Source organism: Telopea speciosissima, chromosome 2, assembly GCF_018873765.1.
Source record: "Telopea speciosissima isolate NSW1024214 ecotype Mountain lineage chromosome 2, Tspe_v1, whole genome shotgun sequence".
In the NCBI taxonomy this organism is placed as follows: Eukaryota; Viridiplantae; Streptophyta; class Magnoliopsida; order Proteales; family Proteaceae; genus Telopea; species Telopea speciosissima.
Window position 1 is genome coordinate 49,126,415 of NC_057917.1, and position 17,219 is coordinate 49,143,633.

General features: G+C 40.3%; 1 protein-coding gene across 1 annotated transcript in view; it reads right to left on the reverse strand.

Moving 5' to 3' along the window:
- Window positions 1–788: 788 nt before the first annotated feature.
- LOC122652370 (transcriptional elongation regulator MINIYO) overlaps window positions 789–17,219 on the reverse strand; it is a 55,535-nt gene continuing 39,104 nt past the window's right edge. Inside the window, exons 6-12 of the mRNA XM_043846083.1 lie at window positions 7,923–8,028; window positions 7,530–7,790; window positions 5,273–5,461; window positions 2,829–5,159; window positions 2,141–2,350; window positions 1,099–1,308; window positions 789–1,004 (exon numbers count right to left, since the gene is read on the reverse strand). Of these exons, the coding sequence (XP_043702018.1) occupies window positions 1,135–1,308; window positions 2,141–2,350; window positions 2,829–5,159; window positions 5,273–5,461; window positions 7,530–7,790; window positions 7,923–8,028 (3,271 nt within the window). The 3' untranslated portion in view covers window positions 789–1,004; window positions 1,099–1,134. The remainder of the gene's footprint in view (window positions 1,005–1,098; window positions 1,309–2,140; window positions 2,351–2,828; window positions 5,160–5,272; window positions 5,462–7,529; window positions 7,791–7,922; window positions 8,029–17,219) is intronic.

Genomic DNA, 17,219 nt, shown 5'->3' on the forward strand with positions numbered 1-17,219 from the left:
AAACGGTAGAAAATACAATGGTTGGAAGGAGCATCAACATGGCTTGTATTTTCCATAACATATGCAGCAAGTCTTGGATCTGAATCCTCTCCAGCGCGCATTCAACGGCTGGGAGCATATGGGTACGTACACGTGCCTCCAGCCATCGGATGCATACTGGAGGGGCTGGCACACTGGAGAGGATTTCTTTTATTAAGTCTTTGCCATACTTCTTGGGCAGGAATCCATCAAGAGGGGTGATCAGATTGAAGGTGGTGGCAGACTTCAAGACTGATAGATCCTATTAGGGAAATGAGGCAAATTTGTTAGATCAAACTACAAAGGAACTACTTTGACCCAATTTTTGGACATTAAGTCTGCATTTAAATACAGAGGAAGCTAACGGCTGCCAATTGGTTAGCCCGCTATCAAAATTGCCCTATGGAGACTCCTTTTTGTACAGGTGAGCTCCGTAGAGATGCCTTCACCTGTGGTTAAATCTCATAACAACCTCACTAGTCTTTTGCAGAGTACAATCCCATTCCAGTCATCTTAGATGAACTGGTTACCAATGGGTTCAGCAGAAGGTCCAAGAAAGCTAAATTAATACAAATAGGAACTGCAAAAAGATCAAATTGGAACTGGAATCAAATTTGATAAAAAAGGGGTTACAAATTTTATAAAACCAGTCAGAAGCTTGTTATAGTTTTAGGTTAATAAAACATAAATTCAAAAATGTTTGCTCACCATTACATGTAATAGAAAGACCAATTTACAAAGGTAACTTATAATTACTCTTATACTACAAATTTACAAAGGTAACTTATAACTACTACTCTTATACTCTACCAGTGCCAAAACTTTGGTATTCAAAACTGCAGTTGCAGATCCTGAATCTTGCACCTTTCCTTGGGTAGCTAATGGTGCAGTCCATCTGTTGGCAAAGAAGACCCCAGCTGGGGCAGGCAAATGGTTTTGAATCCTTTAAATCTTTCGTGGAGGGGCTTGCTGTAAAACGATAGGATGTCATATGAAACTCAAATTACAGCCGCATTCTTGGAAAGATCATTGGAAAGTGAGAAAATAAGTATGGCTACCAGTACTCATCTCCACTGCCAAGTGTAGAATATACAGAAAATTTTCAAGCCTTGGATACTATCTTCTTTCACTAGAGGATTTCAGTTTCTCAAGTTCAGTCAAAAGAGAAGAATTTCCTTCACAAGCTACAGTCAACAACTTGAACCTTCTTTCTAATTCATCAGTTGGAAGTAAAGCACCACCTTGAGATTTTGCTGACTTAGTATATTGAATAAAATCCAGCATCAAGCCCTGCAATTCCATTTCAGAACAGAATTTTAGTCAGATTCTCTGTAAAAACACTAATTCATTTAATGAGAAAGTGAGAAGAGAGAAAAAAACAAAAAAAGGATCCTCGACTAACCGCATATGTTGTTTCAGTGACCTCTAAGGGGAGATTCACGTGGATTAGTGCGTAAGAACTTGTGCTGGCCAAGAAGTTTTATGGATTATTCCTAAAAATCAATAATGGAATAGCTAGTTTTCTCCCCCACCCCCAACCACCTTGCACTGTAGCTGACAAAGGCTGCTACACCCTGATTGGCATCCTCTAGATAAAACATTTCAGGGTCATTTGTTCACATTAACCCCATCCACCATTGTGCATTGCACTTTCCAAGCCCTTGAATTTTCTATTTAGCCAAGCATGGAAACTGAGAATTCAATTTCCCACGTTTAAGAGTAAGTGCTTAACTTCGTGATCCAAAACGAAATATAAAAAGCCATGTTTAGAAGATTTGTGTTAATGTATAAGCAACAAATGTGGCCTTTATATTTATAATCAAATGGAAAGTCATGGAAATAAATGGCTCACTAGACAATATAGAGATCCAAAACCAGTTCTAGACGGTCCAAAGATGACACAACATCGCCACAGAATATGACGTCGGCAGGATACTGTACCTTTCTAAGTTTAGATATCTTACACTAATAAGCAACGGTATTTCAAATCTTTTACCATAACTAACATGTAAAACTTATGGAGATGTAAGCATATCAGTTGCTATCTGATAATGCATACACCAAAAACTTAAAATGTTGAGGAATCTCTGCTTTTTAACAATCAGCAAGAGACTTTACAGACCTCATGTTGCTGCTTACGAGAGTAGTCACGCAGGAGAGACTTCACCAGCTTATTCCTAAGAAGCAACTTGTCATCAGTACAACTGTGGAAAATGAAAGATGAAAGGTGGTGCAATGCCAATGTAACTGCCATTGATCCTCGAGTAGCAGCTCTGTCGAGGGCCCCAGAAATCCATGACTTTACATAAGCCTCCAGAATCCCTTCATTATTCTGTAAAGGAGTCGGACAAAGAAATTTATCCTCTCATCTTAGCAAAAGAAACCTGTTCAATATCATGAACTCACCCTCTCACTGATTAAAATGAAAGCAGACCAAAAAGGTAACTTCCTCACTTTCAAAAATAAACACTTAGCCAATGTTCAATTTATGTTGCACAAAATTGAATACCAAACTGATGGAAATCCCTTCGGGCATTCACTATAATGAAATATCAATAGAAAAATCTGCAGAAAATAAGTAGTTCGTCCCTTGTAACAAGACAATTAGTTGTTCATATGGTCTTTGGAAGTTTATCCTGTAGGTATTTTTTAACATGAACTTTCAAGGTTATGCCAACTTAATTTTAAAATTAAATATTTTCCTTTGATTGAGTGCAGCACAAGTGGCTAAGTATAAACTGAAGATATTTTGCAATGCATGTTAACAATATGCCTCAGAAAGTTAAAAGCAAATAAGTTTTCTGCACTACCTCAATAGGTTCTAGGTATCCTTCCGGCTTAGCCAGGCAATTATCAAGAGGAGGCAAGAGTTCAAGGACATGTGAACTAGATAGTGCATTCCAGGTAGCAAGTCGAACTGGTGCTTCAACAGCACAATGTAGATACATTGCCACTTGCCGGCCATAAATCACATCACCATACGATACTGAAGCGAACTGCTCAACAAAAGTTTCGATAAATGTTGGGTAACTCTCATGAACATCGGACTGAAACTTCAGATATTCTACTCCATAATTATTTCCTGTTTCCGTTAATAAATTATCAATCTTGTCCAAACAAGGATTAATGCTTCTGTTGCTTCTTGATTCATCAAGATACTGCCCATACAGCTCTTGCAAGGTTCTGTACACATCCCTGCTTCTCTCATCTTCAATGACATCCATTCTGACAAGTAATACCATGGACAAAGAATGTAATTTCCAAACCAATGACACAGCTGAAACTGGTGAGTGTTGGATATCCGTGCACAAGGCCATTGCTTCAAGACCAAAAAGAAGGAAAATTCCACCTTTTGCAACCTCTAGGATTTCATCAGTTGAAGAGCAGATGCTACTCTGTACACTGGAAACATTTGGAAGGTCATGGGCAGCTTTACGGTCAGAAATCGTTGAAATTGGACTGAGAAACCAATGCATGGGAAGTGGCAATCTCTGGTGAGCCCACTCTACTACCAAAGAATTACGGTTAGAATCATGACCAGTCACATCAGATTCATCTAAGTCTTCGTGAATGGTATCCAGAGCATCAGTGTTTTTCTTAGATTTCCCAAGGGTGGAGTCACTATTGCTATCCACTGCTTTGGACTTCTTTACGCAAAGCCATCTGTTTCTGAAATGATTAGTCAAAATCTTACCGAAGTAGAGGTAATCCTCTTCTTTATACTCCCAGTCAAATGATTTGATCCTCCTGTTAAGCCGAAGAAATTGATCAACACAGACACCAAGGGACTTCAGGACAGGGGCTCCAAGTAAGATATCCAGTGCCTTTTCCATGATGACTTTACCCCTTGGCACTACAGTTAAGCACACTCCAAGGGCAGAATTAATCCTTTGAAGAGTAAAAGCCATGTCTTCAGCTGCAGAGAGGTCTTTCTCAAGCACCATCTGGAAGATTTCAAGCAAGTTCACGAGCAATTGTGAATCTTCTTGCGCCAGCAAAACAGATGTAGACCAAAACCCTCCACCAGAGGCACCCCAGCCAAAACCAATCCCTGGAGCAGGTCCTCCTCTACCAAAGGTCTCAATTGACTGCACATTGTTCCAGTCTAAAGCAACTAACTCCATGAAAGTGATCAGTAAGTTTCGCAGTTGACCCTGAGACCACATAATTATTCCATCCTCCAGAATTTTACCATCCCTTGAGAAACTGTTTTCTTGCGAGTACTGATTACTACTCTCATTCTTAGCTACCAGGATGGTTTTGTCAATGGAAACTATAAGCCGGACTAATGCATTAAGGCAACTTGTAGAAGATAAAGATGTTTCATTGTCACTTTCATGTCTCAAATGACATAGATTGTTGACAAAAAAACTTTCTTCACTAGGAACAGTTTCATATCCTGTAACATCTGAGAAGTTCAAAAATCTACTTTTCACAATTTGGAGCCCAACCTTAGGGACAAAGTCAGGCAGCCATGGCACGTTACCACTTCCTTGCTGGATATAGGTGTCATCTGGTGCAACTCGTTCGAGTATGCTAGATAGCATGTGCATGACAGATGAAATCACCCACAGAATACAGCTCAAAGAAGAATCACGGGCAACAAAGTTAGTATGAAATCCTTTGTGCAAATCAAAGATTTTAGATAAGTAAGGATTACTTGTCAATGATATCCAGTTCATAGCTAACTCAACCGTTGGACCAACATAACTCCAACACCAATTCCCCATATTAACAATGGCGAACTCTGGATTTTGCTTTCGAAGCTGCTCCTGGGAATGAAGTTTTGGGAGTGTTTTGGCCAAGGCACCTAGAACAAGGTATGCTTCCTGGCTGATGGAAGCAAATTCACTAAGAACATTCATCTCAATTAGTTTATCAAAAGTAGGGGGACTCAACCATAGGCACAAGGCCTGGAAAAAATCTGCAAAATATGATACGCAACACCCATATTGAATACAAACTCTCCAGAAGCGAAGTTGCTCAACCATCAATGCAGATGTTAGTTTACAATATTCCTTTCCTGATTTTATCCAGTGGTCAAGTGAAAATGCAGGACGATACAATTGCCAAGTAGCATCTTGGAAAACCCCTCTTTCTACGAAACCTATGCAAATCTTCTTGTCAGATTGAGCTAGCACCTATTTGCAGAAACAGAACACCATATAAAATTTCTTATGCGCCAAACCATCAAAAGGAGCATACAGGACAAGGATATATAACATCTCAGATCAACTTAAATTTTCATGCTTACCTTTAAGAGGGTCACAAATTTTATCCTTGAAAGGTGAATTTCCATAGAGTCTTTCTTGCTAAACCTGTCAACAATCACTTGGACAAGCCTTTCGCATTTCATAATAGCATTTACACAAGTCAGGGAATGTCTCGCTATTCCAACCAGTATAGAAATAAGGCATTCTTCCAATGCTGCAGAAGGGTGGGTCTGCAGAAACAAGGATCAGCATTTGAGATTCCAATAGAACCAATTCTAGCAAGCAATATAATTTGTCAATGTGGAATCTAGGAGAGTATTTAGTTGTTAAGTGCTATTATCTTCCATCCAATCAATGGTCTGATTGCTCTATGGAGAGCCAACAGATCAACATTCCAGTATCTTGAAGATCTTATATAGTTCTATTAACCAGTGTAATATCAGATATTTTAGGCCTCTACGCTCTATATAAGTGGGCCCATTACCAAAGGCTTTTGGGTATTATCAAGCATCATGGCCTGTTCAAAAGGTTAATGTGAAGTCAACACACATTGTCATCTTCCTGTGCCATCAACGTCATTATTTGAGGCTATATGAAAAATTCATCAAAATCTTCAAGAGGCATAAAGAACCAAGATTCTGTTGTTGAGAAAGTTGAGGAAGACGATAAATGGAACAGAGCTTCCCCCCCCCCCCTCCCCCCCTAACACATCATTTTGAGAGGTTGAAAAGACCAACAGTTGAGACAGGGAGTTTGGATGGAGCAGTGAAACTTGCCTAATCTTTGCAATAAATATAACACGAATGATAGTCTCAGTATGTTAATGATATAATGATCTTTAAGCTGTCTCCAAGCCTGATTAATATCTTAGCACAAGGAGATCCACAGAAGAAGAAAAAGGCATGACATTCAGTCAAGGGAACATAAAATAGTATTTTAAACTACCACTTTAGCTGTGTTGCATAACGTGTGTTTGACAAAGTTATATTAAACGCCCTTTTTCTTTATTGCTTTTGGTTCAAAACACAGATTCAATGCATCAACTTCGAGTTGAACTGATGTTCTTGAGAGCAAAATGAAATGAAAAGGTTCCCCAGTTTAGCCAGAAAAATGTGCAAGGAGTTTATGTATATTATGGTAAAGACCAACCCCAAACCACCCTTATCAGACCCTGTGAAAGATGGAGTTGCACTGGGTTAGAGACCTTTTATTGAAGGAAGATTAAGTGCTTCATGAAATAAATATCATTTGTTTGTTAGCATAGGAATGTAAGCATGTTGAGGTCTGGCAAGGCAGAGGTTGGGCCAGCCCAGCCCAAAAGTTTTCAGTCTATGGGAAGGCTGAAGCTGGCCTCTGTTATGTCCCGCTTATGGCATTATACATACTAAGTAAAGTTGTAATGCTTCAGCATTTTAAATGGATATACTAAAATTTATAATATATATATATATATAAGTATTGACTTGTTAGGATTGACCATTAAGGAGAACTTTATTGAAATTCAACTCTGCCACATGGGCCGAAGGGAGTGGGTCCATGGGATAACAGGACCTCACACCCATCTCCTGGTAAAATTTCAACCGAAACAAGTAGGGGAAGTACATCAAAAGTTGGTGCAAATTGACATTAGATTTACACAAATGGCACAAGATTCCGTTAAAGCACCATGGTGGTTTTATAATTTTATGGAACTTTGGATAGTTTTAAGCCACTTCCCTGGTTTATTTCGGGAATGAAAAATCGACCAGTGAGATCGGTGTGGTGGTCCTCCATCACATGGACCTGCGCATGAATATCCATGTCTGCCAATGGCAAGTTTTGAAACTTCGATGAATTCTTAAACTTTACCTACTGAGCTGAATATTAAGATTTCATTTTAAGTACAGTTATACATCTAGGACATGTCATAGTTGAATATAATATGTATTGAACCATCTTTTATTTATCTGGTATATGCATTATTCATAGTTAAGTCCCAACCCATTCGGCTGAGCAGAGGTCAAGAAGGCTGGTCCAGCATGAGTAACATATGAATTGTTGTTAAAAAAGGATTATTTTCAATCAGCAAACATCCAGATATCACTGAGAGATTTCGGCAGTTCAGCCATGACATATGGTGGTCATCTGTAATTTCTCTTACTTATGCTGAATATTGTTCTAGGTGAGGACACACCTTTTCCTTGAATTAAACTCTTGAGAAAATTAATAAAGCAAGAATATATGAAAACGAGTGCATCTACATTAACATGTAATTGTGCATGCATCAGAGCTCTGGCCAGATCATACTTAGTTGCTTACCTCTAGAAGATACCGTATCCTTGGAAGGACTCCCATCCTAACAAGACCTGCAGCAAAATCTTGTCCAGCCACAACAATGTCATCCTGAATGGTATGTTCTTCCTCATTCTCATCATCCACAATGTCACTGCCTGATGGGAGGATATTGGAAGGCTTTGTACTGTATTTCCAAAATCCACCACAAAGAAAACCAACATCTATCCCTGGTTTACTACGAAATATAGGAGCAGTACAGATAGCCCTCTCAAATGTTGTCATTTTCTGAAAACAAAATTACAAACGAAACTTACTAAGTCCAAATGATAACTTGTTTTACAAATAAAAGTAGAATTCAGTTGAAGGAACATGATACATATCACAGAAGCAGAGTAGGACCCCACAAATCAACTGCACCTCTGAAATGTCAAAAACATTTTCATTTATGTCGCAGCTCAGTGCACACAGAATGACTTTCGCACAAGCCAAAACTACAGAGGTGTGGTTGTCATCTAAAGCCATCCTGTCACCCAAAGCCATTACAACAGATTAAATTAAACAGCAAAAATCTACGTACACCAATTATCTGCAACCGCAACACATAATGAAAAGGAGATGCATCACAAGAAAACACTTGTCATTAACTTGTCGATTGCAGAGCACTCATATTCTGAAAATCCAGGATGTCATTTCATATTGAGGGTCGCAAAAGTAAATCACGCACACTCGTGCGTGCATGCATGCACACACACACATGGGCGCATGCATGCACACACATACACATTTATATAGTAGAATCCACGCTAATGATATAATTCAAAAGAACTAGAAATTCAGCATCAAACAAGGCCATCAAATTGGATTAAGAATAGACTAAAATGCTTAACTTGGAGTGTCCAATGGGTTATATGGGCATGGGCTTCATATTTTGGGGTTTACTATTGTAATGAGCCAATTCTATAAGCCCAAATATTAGGAGTCCTATACGGGATTAAGTAGTTAGTTTCTATTTTGTAATGTTCTAGAATAGCTTCTATTTTGAAAGGAGGCTTAAGTTGTAAGAAATTCTCTCTACCATACATAGGAGTTTCCTATTTTGATTTGTTGAGTTATGTAACCCGATAAGGGTACTTTGGGTATTTTCTCTATTTTCCCCATAGCCAGCATAGTCGGCTATGCAGGCACATATTTGTAATTCTGCTCTCTTATTGAAAGCTATAAGTAAAGGGGCTGAGTGACTACATTACTCACTCAAGCCATTCTTATTTTTCTGTTTTGTCAACATGGTATCAGAGCTAAACCCTACCAAAACCCACCTCCTTCCATCGTTTTTTCCTTCTCTTCTCTTTTCTTCGATAGCTTCTCTCCTCTTCCTCTTGGTTCTTCTCCTTCACCTTAGGGCAGCACTAATGAGGTGATCTTATGATCTAGTTGCTGCCCTCAAACCTACCTCCTTTTTCCCCATGTTATAAACCCTTCTTCTACCCCATATGTGCTGCCTCTTTCCTTGCGATATTGAAGTTCTCCAAGCTTTTGAAGATTCAGCCTCTACTCCTTTCTGGGCATAGTTGTCAAGGCAGCAAAGCGACCCAAGGCATTGGAGGGGTGTCTAAGCGCTTAGGCGAAAAGGCGCATGCATTGCCTAGGCGACCAAGGCGCCCCCAGGTGTTATTTTTTATTTCCCCCTTTTCTAACATTATTTAGTATGCTACAATATATACCTTATATCATCAAAAATCAACAATAAGCCACATGCCACATCAAGTCATCAAAAATCAATATTAAGCCGCATCAAGTCATCAAAAGTCAACATAGAACTAGAAGAACACAGAACTGAAGACGCAAACTATTGGAAGTTTGAAACAATCAAATATACATTTGGTTTATACTAGTCTCACATTTGGTTTATATTGTTCTTAGAAAATATGATCTTATCGATTAGTAATTAAATTGTTCTCGATTTCGAGAAATGTTTTTGTTCTCTAAGAAGTTTGACTAGTCAGATGATTTTATTTTTACATGAGACTTTTAGTATTAGGTAGAGCACAAAACCAGCTTTCCAACAAATCCAAAATTACTTAAATCTGATTTATATTGAAGAAGTTATGTTCCGATCGAATCTTATTTGGTATACGCAAATGCTGTCAAAATCGCTCTAAATGAAAATATTTTTTTAGATATCAAAACAAATGAATATTTTACCGCACTTTTGGTTTTTAGCGAGATGTTTTACCATATTTAGATTTATAGAATTTTTAGATTCGAGAAAAAACCCAGCATTAGAAAGTTGAAAATTTTACCTATCGTCGAAAATCCAGTTTTTGTTCTTGAATTGGGGGGTTGATTGTTTATCCTTTTGGAATTTGATTTTTTAACTATTTTTATTGGATTTAAATAGGGGGTATTTGCTTATTTATGAATAATATCTTAAGTAAATGAAATACCAATTTACTTAAATGATATTTGGAATAAATAAGGGCCAATATCTGGTTTGATACCAATAAAAACCAGTGCAAGGCGCCTTGCAATAAGACGGAGGTCGCCTAGGCCCCAACAAAACCGCTTGAACCCCTAGGCGACGCCTTGACAACTATGTTTCTGGGTTGATTTTCCCTCTGTTGGAGCTTCATCTGCAACCATCACCCGCATCTATCCATCTCTACAGCCTTTCTTTGAAGAACCCTAACCCCAAATAGATTTTCCCCTTCAGGTTTTTTCAAAAACCCTGACCTATATTGATTTCTGGGATTAGGGCTGCTTGCTGCTACTTTTATTTTCAAAACTGTTTTCAACCTTCAAGGAGGCCACTCGACCTTGCTCTCAGCCTCAGGTTCTGAGTTTTTTTTTTGGCCCCAACAGGTTTCCTTCCCTATTTGGATCGATTTCATCCTCTGGAGTTTCCTATTGATTCCATATTTGTTCTTCTTGGCTGGCTGCACCTTTCATTACTTCTTCAAGTTTAGTTGGCTGCAAGTATGACTGCCTCTGACACTTCTTCTGCAACTTCTGGGGATGATGGACAGCCATGGACAGATTTCCTTCTCATTGCTGCTCCTATCAAGCTTGATGGTACCAACTACCTCAAGTGGTCTCAGACCACCTATTTGACCATTGCTGGTCGTGGGCTTACTGGCCATATCCTTGGGACAATCACCATGCCCACTTATCCTGGTTCTCTACAAGAGAAGTGGATGTCTCATGATGCTATAGTGACGTCCTATTTGATCCACTCTATGCAGCCAGTTGTCCGACAATTTTTTTACTTCTGGAAACAGCCCATCAAATTTGAAGTGCTGCCAAGGAGACTTATGAACGCGTTGGGAATGATGCTCAGGTGTATGAGATTCGCAAGAAGGCCCATGACACCACTCAAAAGGAGCTGTTCGTATCTGCGTACTATGCTGCCCTCAAAAGTTTGTGGCAGCAATTGGATTATTACTCCGACTATCAGGCCTCTACGGCTACTAATATTGCTGCCTATCGTAAACACGCCGACAAAATCTGTGTATATGACTTCTTGGCAGGTCTGAATGTGGAGTATGACCCTATTCGAGTGCAAATGCTTAGCCGCTCTCCCTTTCCTACACTAGAGCAGTCATTTGCTTTGGTTCATACAGAGGAGACTCGTCGGGCTGCTATGTTGCATACTCCTACTGTTGATCGCTTTGCCCTACATACCACTTCCAGCCCCACTTCCATTACCATTATTGATGGTGGTAATGCTGCCTCCAAAGAGCCTGTCAAGTGTGAATACTGCCACAAACCCTATCACACCAAGGCCCAATACTGGAAATTACATGGGAAGCCTGCTGATTTTGAGGCAAAACGAGGCCGAGGGAAGCCCAAACCGAAGGCTAATCTTACTGAATCTGCTGCAGCCCCTTCTACTGACACTGGTCTTACTCAGGATGAACTACTGGCTTTTTGTTGCATGCTTCAGACATCTTCTGTTGCACCTTCTACGACATCTGCACCTGCTGCCCCTTCTGGTTCTTACTTTGCCTCAGGTATTCTGGCGGGTAGTCATTGTGCATCGGCTGTCTCCAGTCCTTGGATAATAGACTCCGATGCTACTGACCACATGACTGGTTCCTCCCATATATTTCACCATTATTCTCGTTCTTTTGGAAAAGATACTGTTCAAGTGGCCAATGGTTCCCTTTCTCTTATTCATGGAAAGGGTTCCATTCACTGCTCTCCTACCCTTACATTAAATTCTGTTTTGCATCTTCCCTCTTTTTCTACTAATCTTCTTTCTATTAGTAGTCTGACCAAAGATTTAAACTGCAAAATAACCTTCTTTCCCTCTCACTGTGTCATACAGGATCTGGTGACATGCAACACGATTGGGGTTGGTAAGGTACATGGTGATCTCTACCTACTCGACACGGGTTCGACTTCTCTTTTGTCCGCTTCACCTCCGCTTCATTAGTTACATTCAGTCACTTCTCTAGATCTTCATCTATGGCACTGTCGGCTTGGTCACCCTCCACTTTGAACTTTAGCTTTTTTGTTTCCTCATCTTGTCAAGGATTGTAAACCAGATGAGTTATTATGCGAGGCCTGTGTTTTGGCCAAGCAGGCTCGTTCAACTTATTCTCCATTAAATAAAAGAAGTGTTTTTCCATTTGCTTTAGTTCATACTGATGTGTGGGGCCCCGCCCGTCGTGTTTTAATTTCTGGCCATAGATGGTTTGTTTCCTTTATTGACTGTTTTACTAGGACCACTTGGGTGTACATGATGCAACACAAAAGTGAGGTTTTTTGCTGTTTTCAGCAGTTTCATCGTATGGTTCAGACCCAGTTCGGTGCCACATTAACAATTCTGAGTGAAAATGGCAGAGAATACATGGAGGGGCAATTCCAGAATTATTTTGCTGAAAAGGGAATCATTCATCAGACCAGCTGTGTCGATACTCCTACCTAGAATGGCGTGGCTGAGAGAAAAAACCGACATCTTCTTGAAGTGGCTCAGGCCATTATGTTTGCACAGCTAGTTCCTCCCCAATATTGGAGTGATGTTATCCACACCACTGCCTACCCGTGTACTTGATGGTCGTGCACCTATTGACCTTCTCCAGAGTTCTTCCACTTTTGTGGTGCCTCCCAAAATATTTGGTTGTGTCTGTTATGCTCGCAACCATTACCCTCATGGAAAGCTGGATCCTAGGAGCATTCAGTGTATTTTTTTGGGTTACTCCGCCACCCAGAAAGGATTCAAGTGTTATCACTAGCCTACTCGGCGACTCGGCGTACCTTTGTTACTATGGATATTGTCTTCCATGAATCCTTGGCATATTATTCTCAGCTACCTCTTCAGGGGGAGCATGATCCAGGTTTTGAAGATGTGTCTTCTATCCTTCCGGCTCCTATTCAGGGGGAGCCTTCTTCTCCAGAGCCTCCAACTAGTCTCTAGTTTGATTCCTATTCAGAAGCGTAGACCTGTGAGTCAGATTCCTGTTGATAAAGTCTATACCCGGAAGCACAAAGAGCAAGTTGAGACTACCACTACTGTACCTCTTCTCCAATCATCAGATCCTAATCCAGATCCAAACTCCGCTTCATTACCTGGTAAGGATCCTTCTCTTGACTTACCGATTGTTGTTTGTAAAGGCGTTAGGTCTGGTACCCAACATCCCATCTCCAATGTTGTTTCGTATGATTCTTTGTCTTCTTCCTATCATGCATTTGTGTCCTCTCTTTCCTCTGTTTCTATTCCTCAGAAATGGCAGGAGGCGATTGCAGATCCAAAGTGGTAAGCAGCCACGATGGAAGAGATGAATGCCTTATCCAAAAATGAGACTTGGGAGATAGTGGTTCTTCCTCCAGGCAAGAAACCAGTAGGCTGTAAGTGGGTATTTGTTATCAAGCAGAAGATGAATGGGACAGTAGATAGATACAAGGCCGGACTTGTGGCCAAGGGCTTTACCCAGACTTATGGGATGGACTTTCAGGAGACATTTGCCCTAGTTGCAAAGTTGAATACTGTTCGGGTTTTGCTATCATATACTGTTAATCTAGGCTGGGATTTGCAACAATTGGATATAAAAAATGCATTCCTTCATGGAGAGCTGGAAGAGGAGGTTTATATGGAGGTTCCTCCAGGCTTTTCTTGTGACAAGACTCATGGGAAGATTTGTAGGCTGAAGCGGGCATTATATGGGCTGAAGCAATCTCCTCGGGCTCGGTTTGGCAGGTTCCATAAAGCAATGATCTCTGTAGGATACAAATAAAGTAATGCTGATCAGACCTTGTTCATCAAGCAAAATGGAGATAAGGTCACTCTTCTTATAGTCTATGTCGATAACATAGTTGTGACTGGCAATGATGCAGATGAAGTTTCTCACCTGAAGACTTTCTTGGGATGAGAATTTGAAATAAAATATCTAGGACAGTTCAGGTACTTTCTTGGGATTGAAGTTGCCCATTCTCCCAAAGGCATTTTTTTCTCCCAAAGGAAGTATGTTCTAGACCTACTCTCAGAGACTGGTTTGTTAGGATGTCATCCATGTGACACCCCTTTGGAAGCTACTACTCGTCTGCAAGAAAAAGATGGTGATCCAGTTGATAAGGGTTGATATCAACGGTTGGTGGAAAATTAATTTATCTCTCCTACACTAGACCGGACATTGCATTTGCAGTAAGCTTGATCAGTCAGTTCATGCATGATCCCTACTCCACTCATATGGTTGTTGTTCTTCGTATTCTCCATTACTTGAAGTCAACTCCAGGAAAAGGGATTCTCCTGTCTCCGCATGATCATCTTTGCATTGAGGCTTACACAGATGCTGACTAGGGTGGTAATCCTGATAGGAAATCCACTTCAGGTTATTGTACTTTTGTAGGAGGCAACTTTATCATGTGGCGAAGCAAAAAACAAAATGTTGTGGCAAGATCATAGTTGTCACGGCGTCACGGCGATCCAAGTCGGTGGAGGGGTGTCACGTCGATATATCGACATGTCGCCCGCCATGGCGAGCATGTCGACCATGTTTTATTTTTTATTTTCTCTATTTTTAATGTGTTAATAGATGTATACTCAAGCCATGTTTTATTTTTTCTCTATTGTTTCTCAAGTTTTAAGAAGAAAATTCAGAAATCGAAGAAGAAATCGAAGAGGGAAAGAAGAAATCGAAAGAAATCGAAGAGGGAAAGAAGACAGGAAGAAGAAATCGAAGAAGAAATCGAAAGAAATTGAAGAGGGAAAGAAGAAATCGAAGAGGGAAGAAGAAATCGAAGACAGGAAGAAGAAATCGAAGAGGGAAAGAGAGTCAGGAAGAAGAAATCAAAGAGGGTCGCCATGCAGCCCTCTCCAGCGCCAGGACGCCATGGCGTCGCCATGGCGACGCCATGACAACTATGGGCAAGATCCAACGCTGAAGCTGAGTTTCGTGCTATGGCCCAGGGCATATGTGAACTTTTGTGGCTCCAAGGTTTACTCCAAGATATTAGTGGTTTTGTTTATCTTCCAATGATGTAGTAGAGTGACAACAAAGCAACAATCAGAATTGCCCACAATCTAGTGCAGCATGACCGTACCAAGCATGTGGAGATTGACAAACACTTCATCAGGGAGAAGTTAGAGAGTGGGCAGATTTGTATACCTTTTATGAAGTCCGGTGATCAACTTGCTGATGTCTTCGCCAAAGGGCTAAGTGGAAAGTTGTTTCATCCTAGTTTAGTCAAGTTGGGCATGTACAATATCTATGCACCAACTTGAGGGGGAGTGTTGAGTTATGTAACCCAATAAGGGTACTTTGGGTATTTTCTCTATTAGCCCCATAGCCAGCATAGTTGGCTATGCAGGGACATATTTGTAATTCTGCCCTCTTATTGAAAGCTATAAGTAAAGGGGCTGACTGACCACATTACTCACTGAAGCCATTCTTATTTTTCTGTTTTGCCAACATGATTGTTTCCATTAAGTTATAAATAAAGAGTAGGGGATCATACCCACTACCATTGGTTTAAAAAATAATTTAGCCTTGAGCTTGAGAGTTCTGTGAGAGACAGCATTGTTTTATGGGATTCAAAATTACTCTACAGTGGGATGCAGTAGGGAAACTTTGCTGGATGCCAAAGCTGGAGTTGGTGGGATGGCTTCTCTGCAATAGGTGAGATACCTACACATCCTTCTCCCTTCTTCTTTAAGGTCTGTTCTTTACTGTTGCTTTTGTTTAAGTTTCTTCTTTACTGGTCTGCTGTGTTTTGGGTTCATCTCTCATCCTTAAATTCAAACCTTTTTCTACAAGTTCCAGATCTCATCCTATATTGTAGGACATCCTTCAAGCTTCCATTGATTCCCATCTGGAACAGAATGGTATCTTCTAGTGTAGCCTGTGGCAGAATCCCTTTTCATGCATCACTTCTGACCCCTTTCCTGTGGCTCAGGTTCTTTTTCGACAACATCCAGCCCACCGATTTCTGGTTCTATAGGCTGGAAAATTGTCTCAATTGATCTGTCTTGTTATAATTCTGGTTCTTGTTCCTAAGTAGTAACTTCTGTTTATCTCTGTTTCTAAACCTAATAATAGCTACTGTACCTAACTTTCTAATTCTGGTTTAATAAAGTTGTTACTAGTTTCATCCTCCACTTTCTATTTCTATCCAATTTCAATTTTCTGTCACTTACTATTCTGTTTTGATTTGCTATTCCCAAATCGGATTTGTTGGCATAACATCTGGTTGGTTGAATTCCTCGGAAACAATGGCAAAAATGATTGAGGGATAAGTACCATCTAGCAAAGATGGATTGATACGACTTTCACCCTTTCTATTTCTGCTGTCAGTTACTGTTATTTCTCAGTTTTTAAAACTGATTTGACAACTTTTATTTTCTGTCCAAGGCCAGATCTCCTGATCCAGCCGTTGAATTTTGTTCCAGTTTTGAAGGATTGTTCCTTGAACCAAGGAGGGTACTCAGACTAGAGCTCTGGACCAAACTGACTGACCTATTGAAAGATATTAGAATTCTCCAGTTCTGGTTTCTTAAGCCCTGTGATTCTGTTCATTGCTGGAATATCTATTTCACCCTAATGTGACCTAGGATTCCACATTAATTGCGAGAAGGGCTTGGTCATATCCCCCCTTCTTCTCAGTTTCTATTTTTATAACCTGCAACTGTGCTTCTGCTGGAGACTACTGAGACTCTATTTGAAAGCTATCTGATGTGCTGTTGATGATCCATAACTTGTTCCATCGAGTCCCATTGAGTTCCATCAGAGGTCTTGGAGACCAAATCATACCCTGCGTGATGCAGTAGCACTCGATAGTTGAAACAGCATGACTGGGTTTGGAAGCCCAAACCCAGATGGAATTGGTCCAACCCGGGTTTTTGATCCGCTACGGGTTGGAAGTAGTTTAGTTAGTCTTTAGTTAGTCTCTCTGTCTTTTATTCATGTTTTGAGTTGGATACGTAGGAATAGGAGATAGAGTTGGATTGCAAGTTATTTTGAGTCTTAGAGTATAGTTAGGACTTAGGAGTCTTGTTGTTTTTCTATATATAATTGCATGTACTCAACGTTGGAAGACAGATTTGAAATAGAAGTTGATTGGGTTGCTCTACGTGAGTGTGTGGATGTGTTTCCTCTCCCCCCCGCCCCCGTTCTGGAGATTTCTGGCAGAAACTTCAAGTTGATGTATCTCTTCATCCATCCATCAACTGAAGACACCCTCCTAGTATCATGTTAACCACGTCCTTGACCATCCAATGGC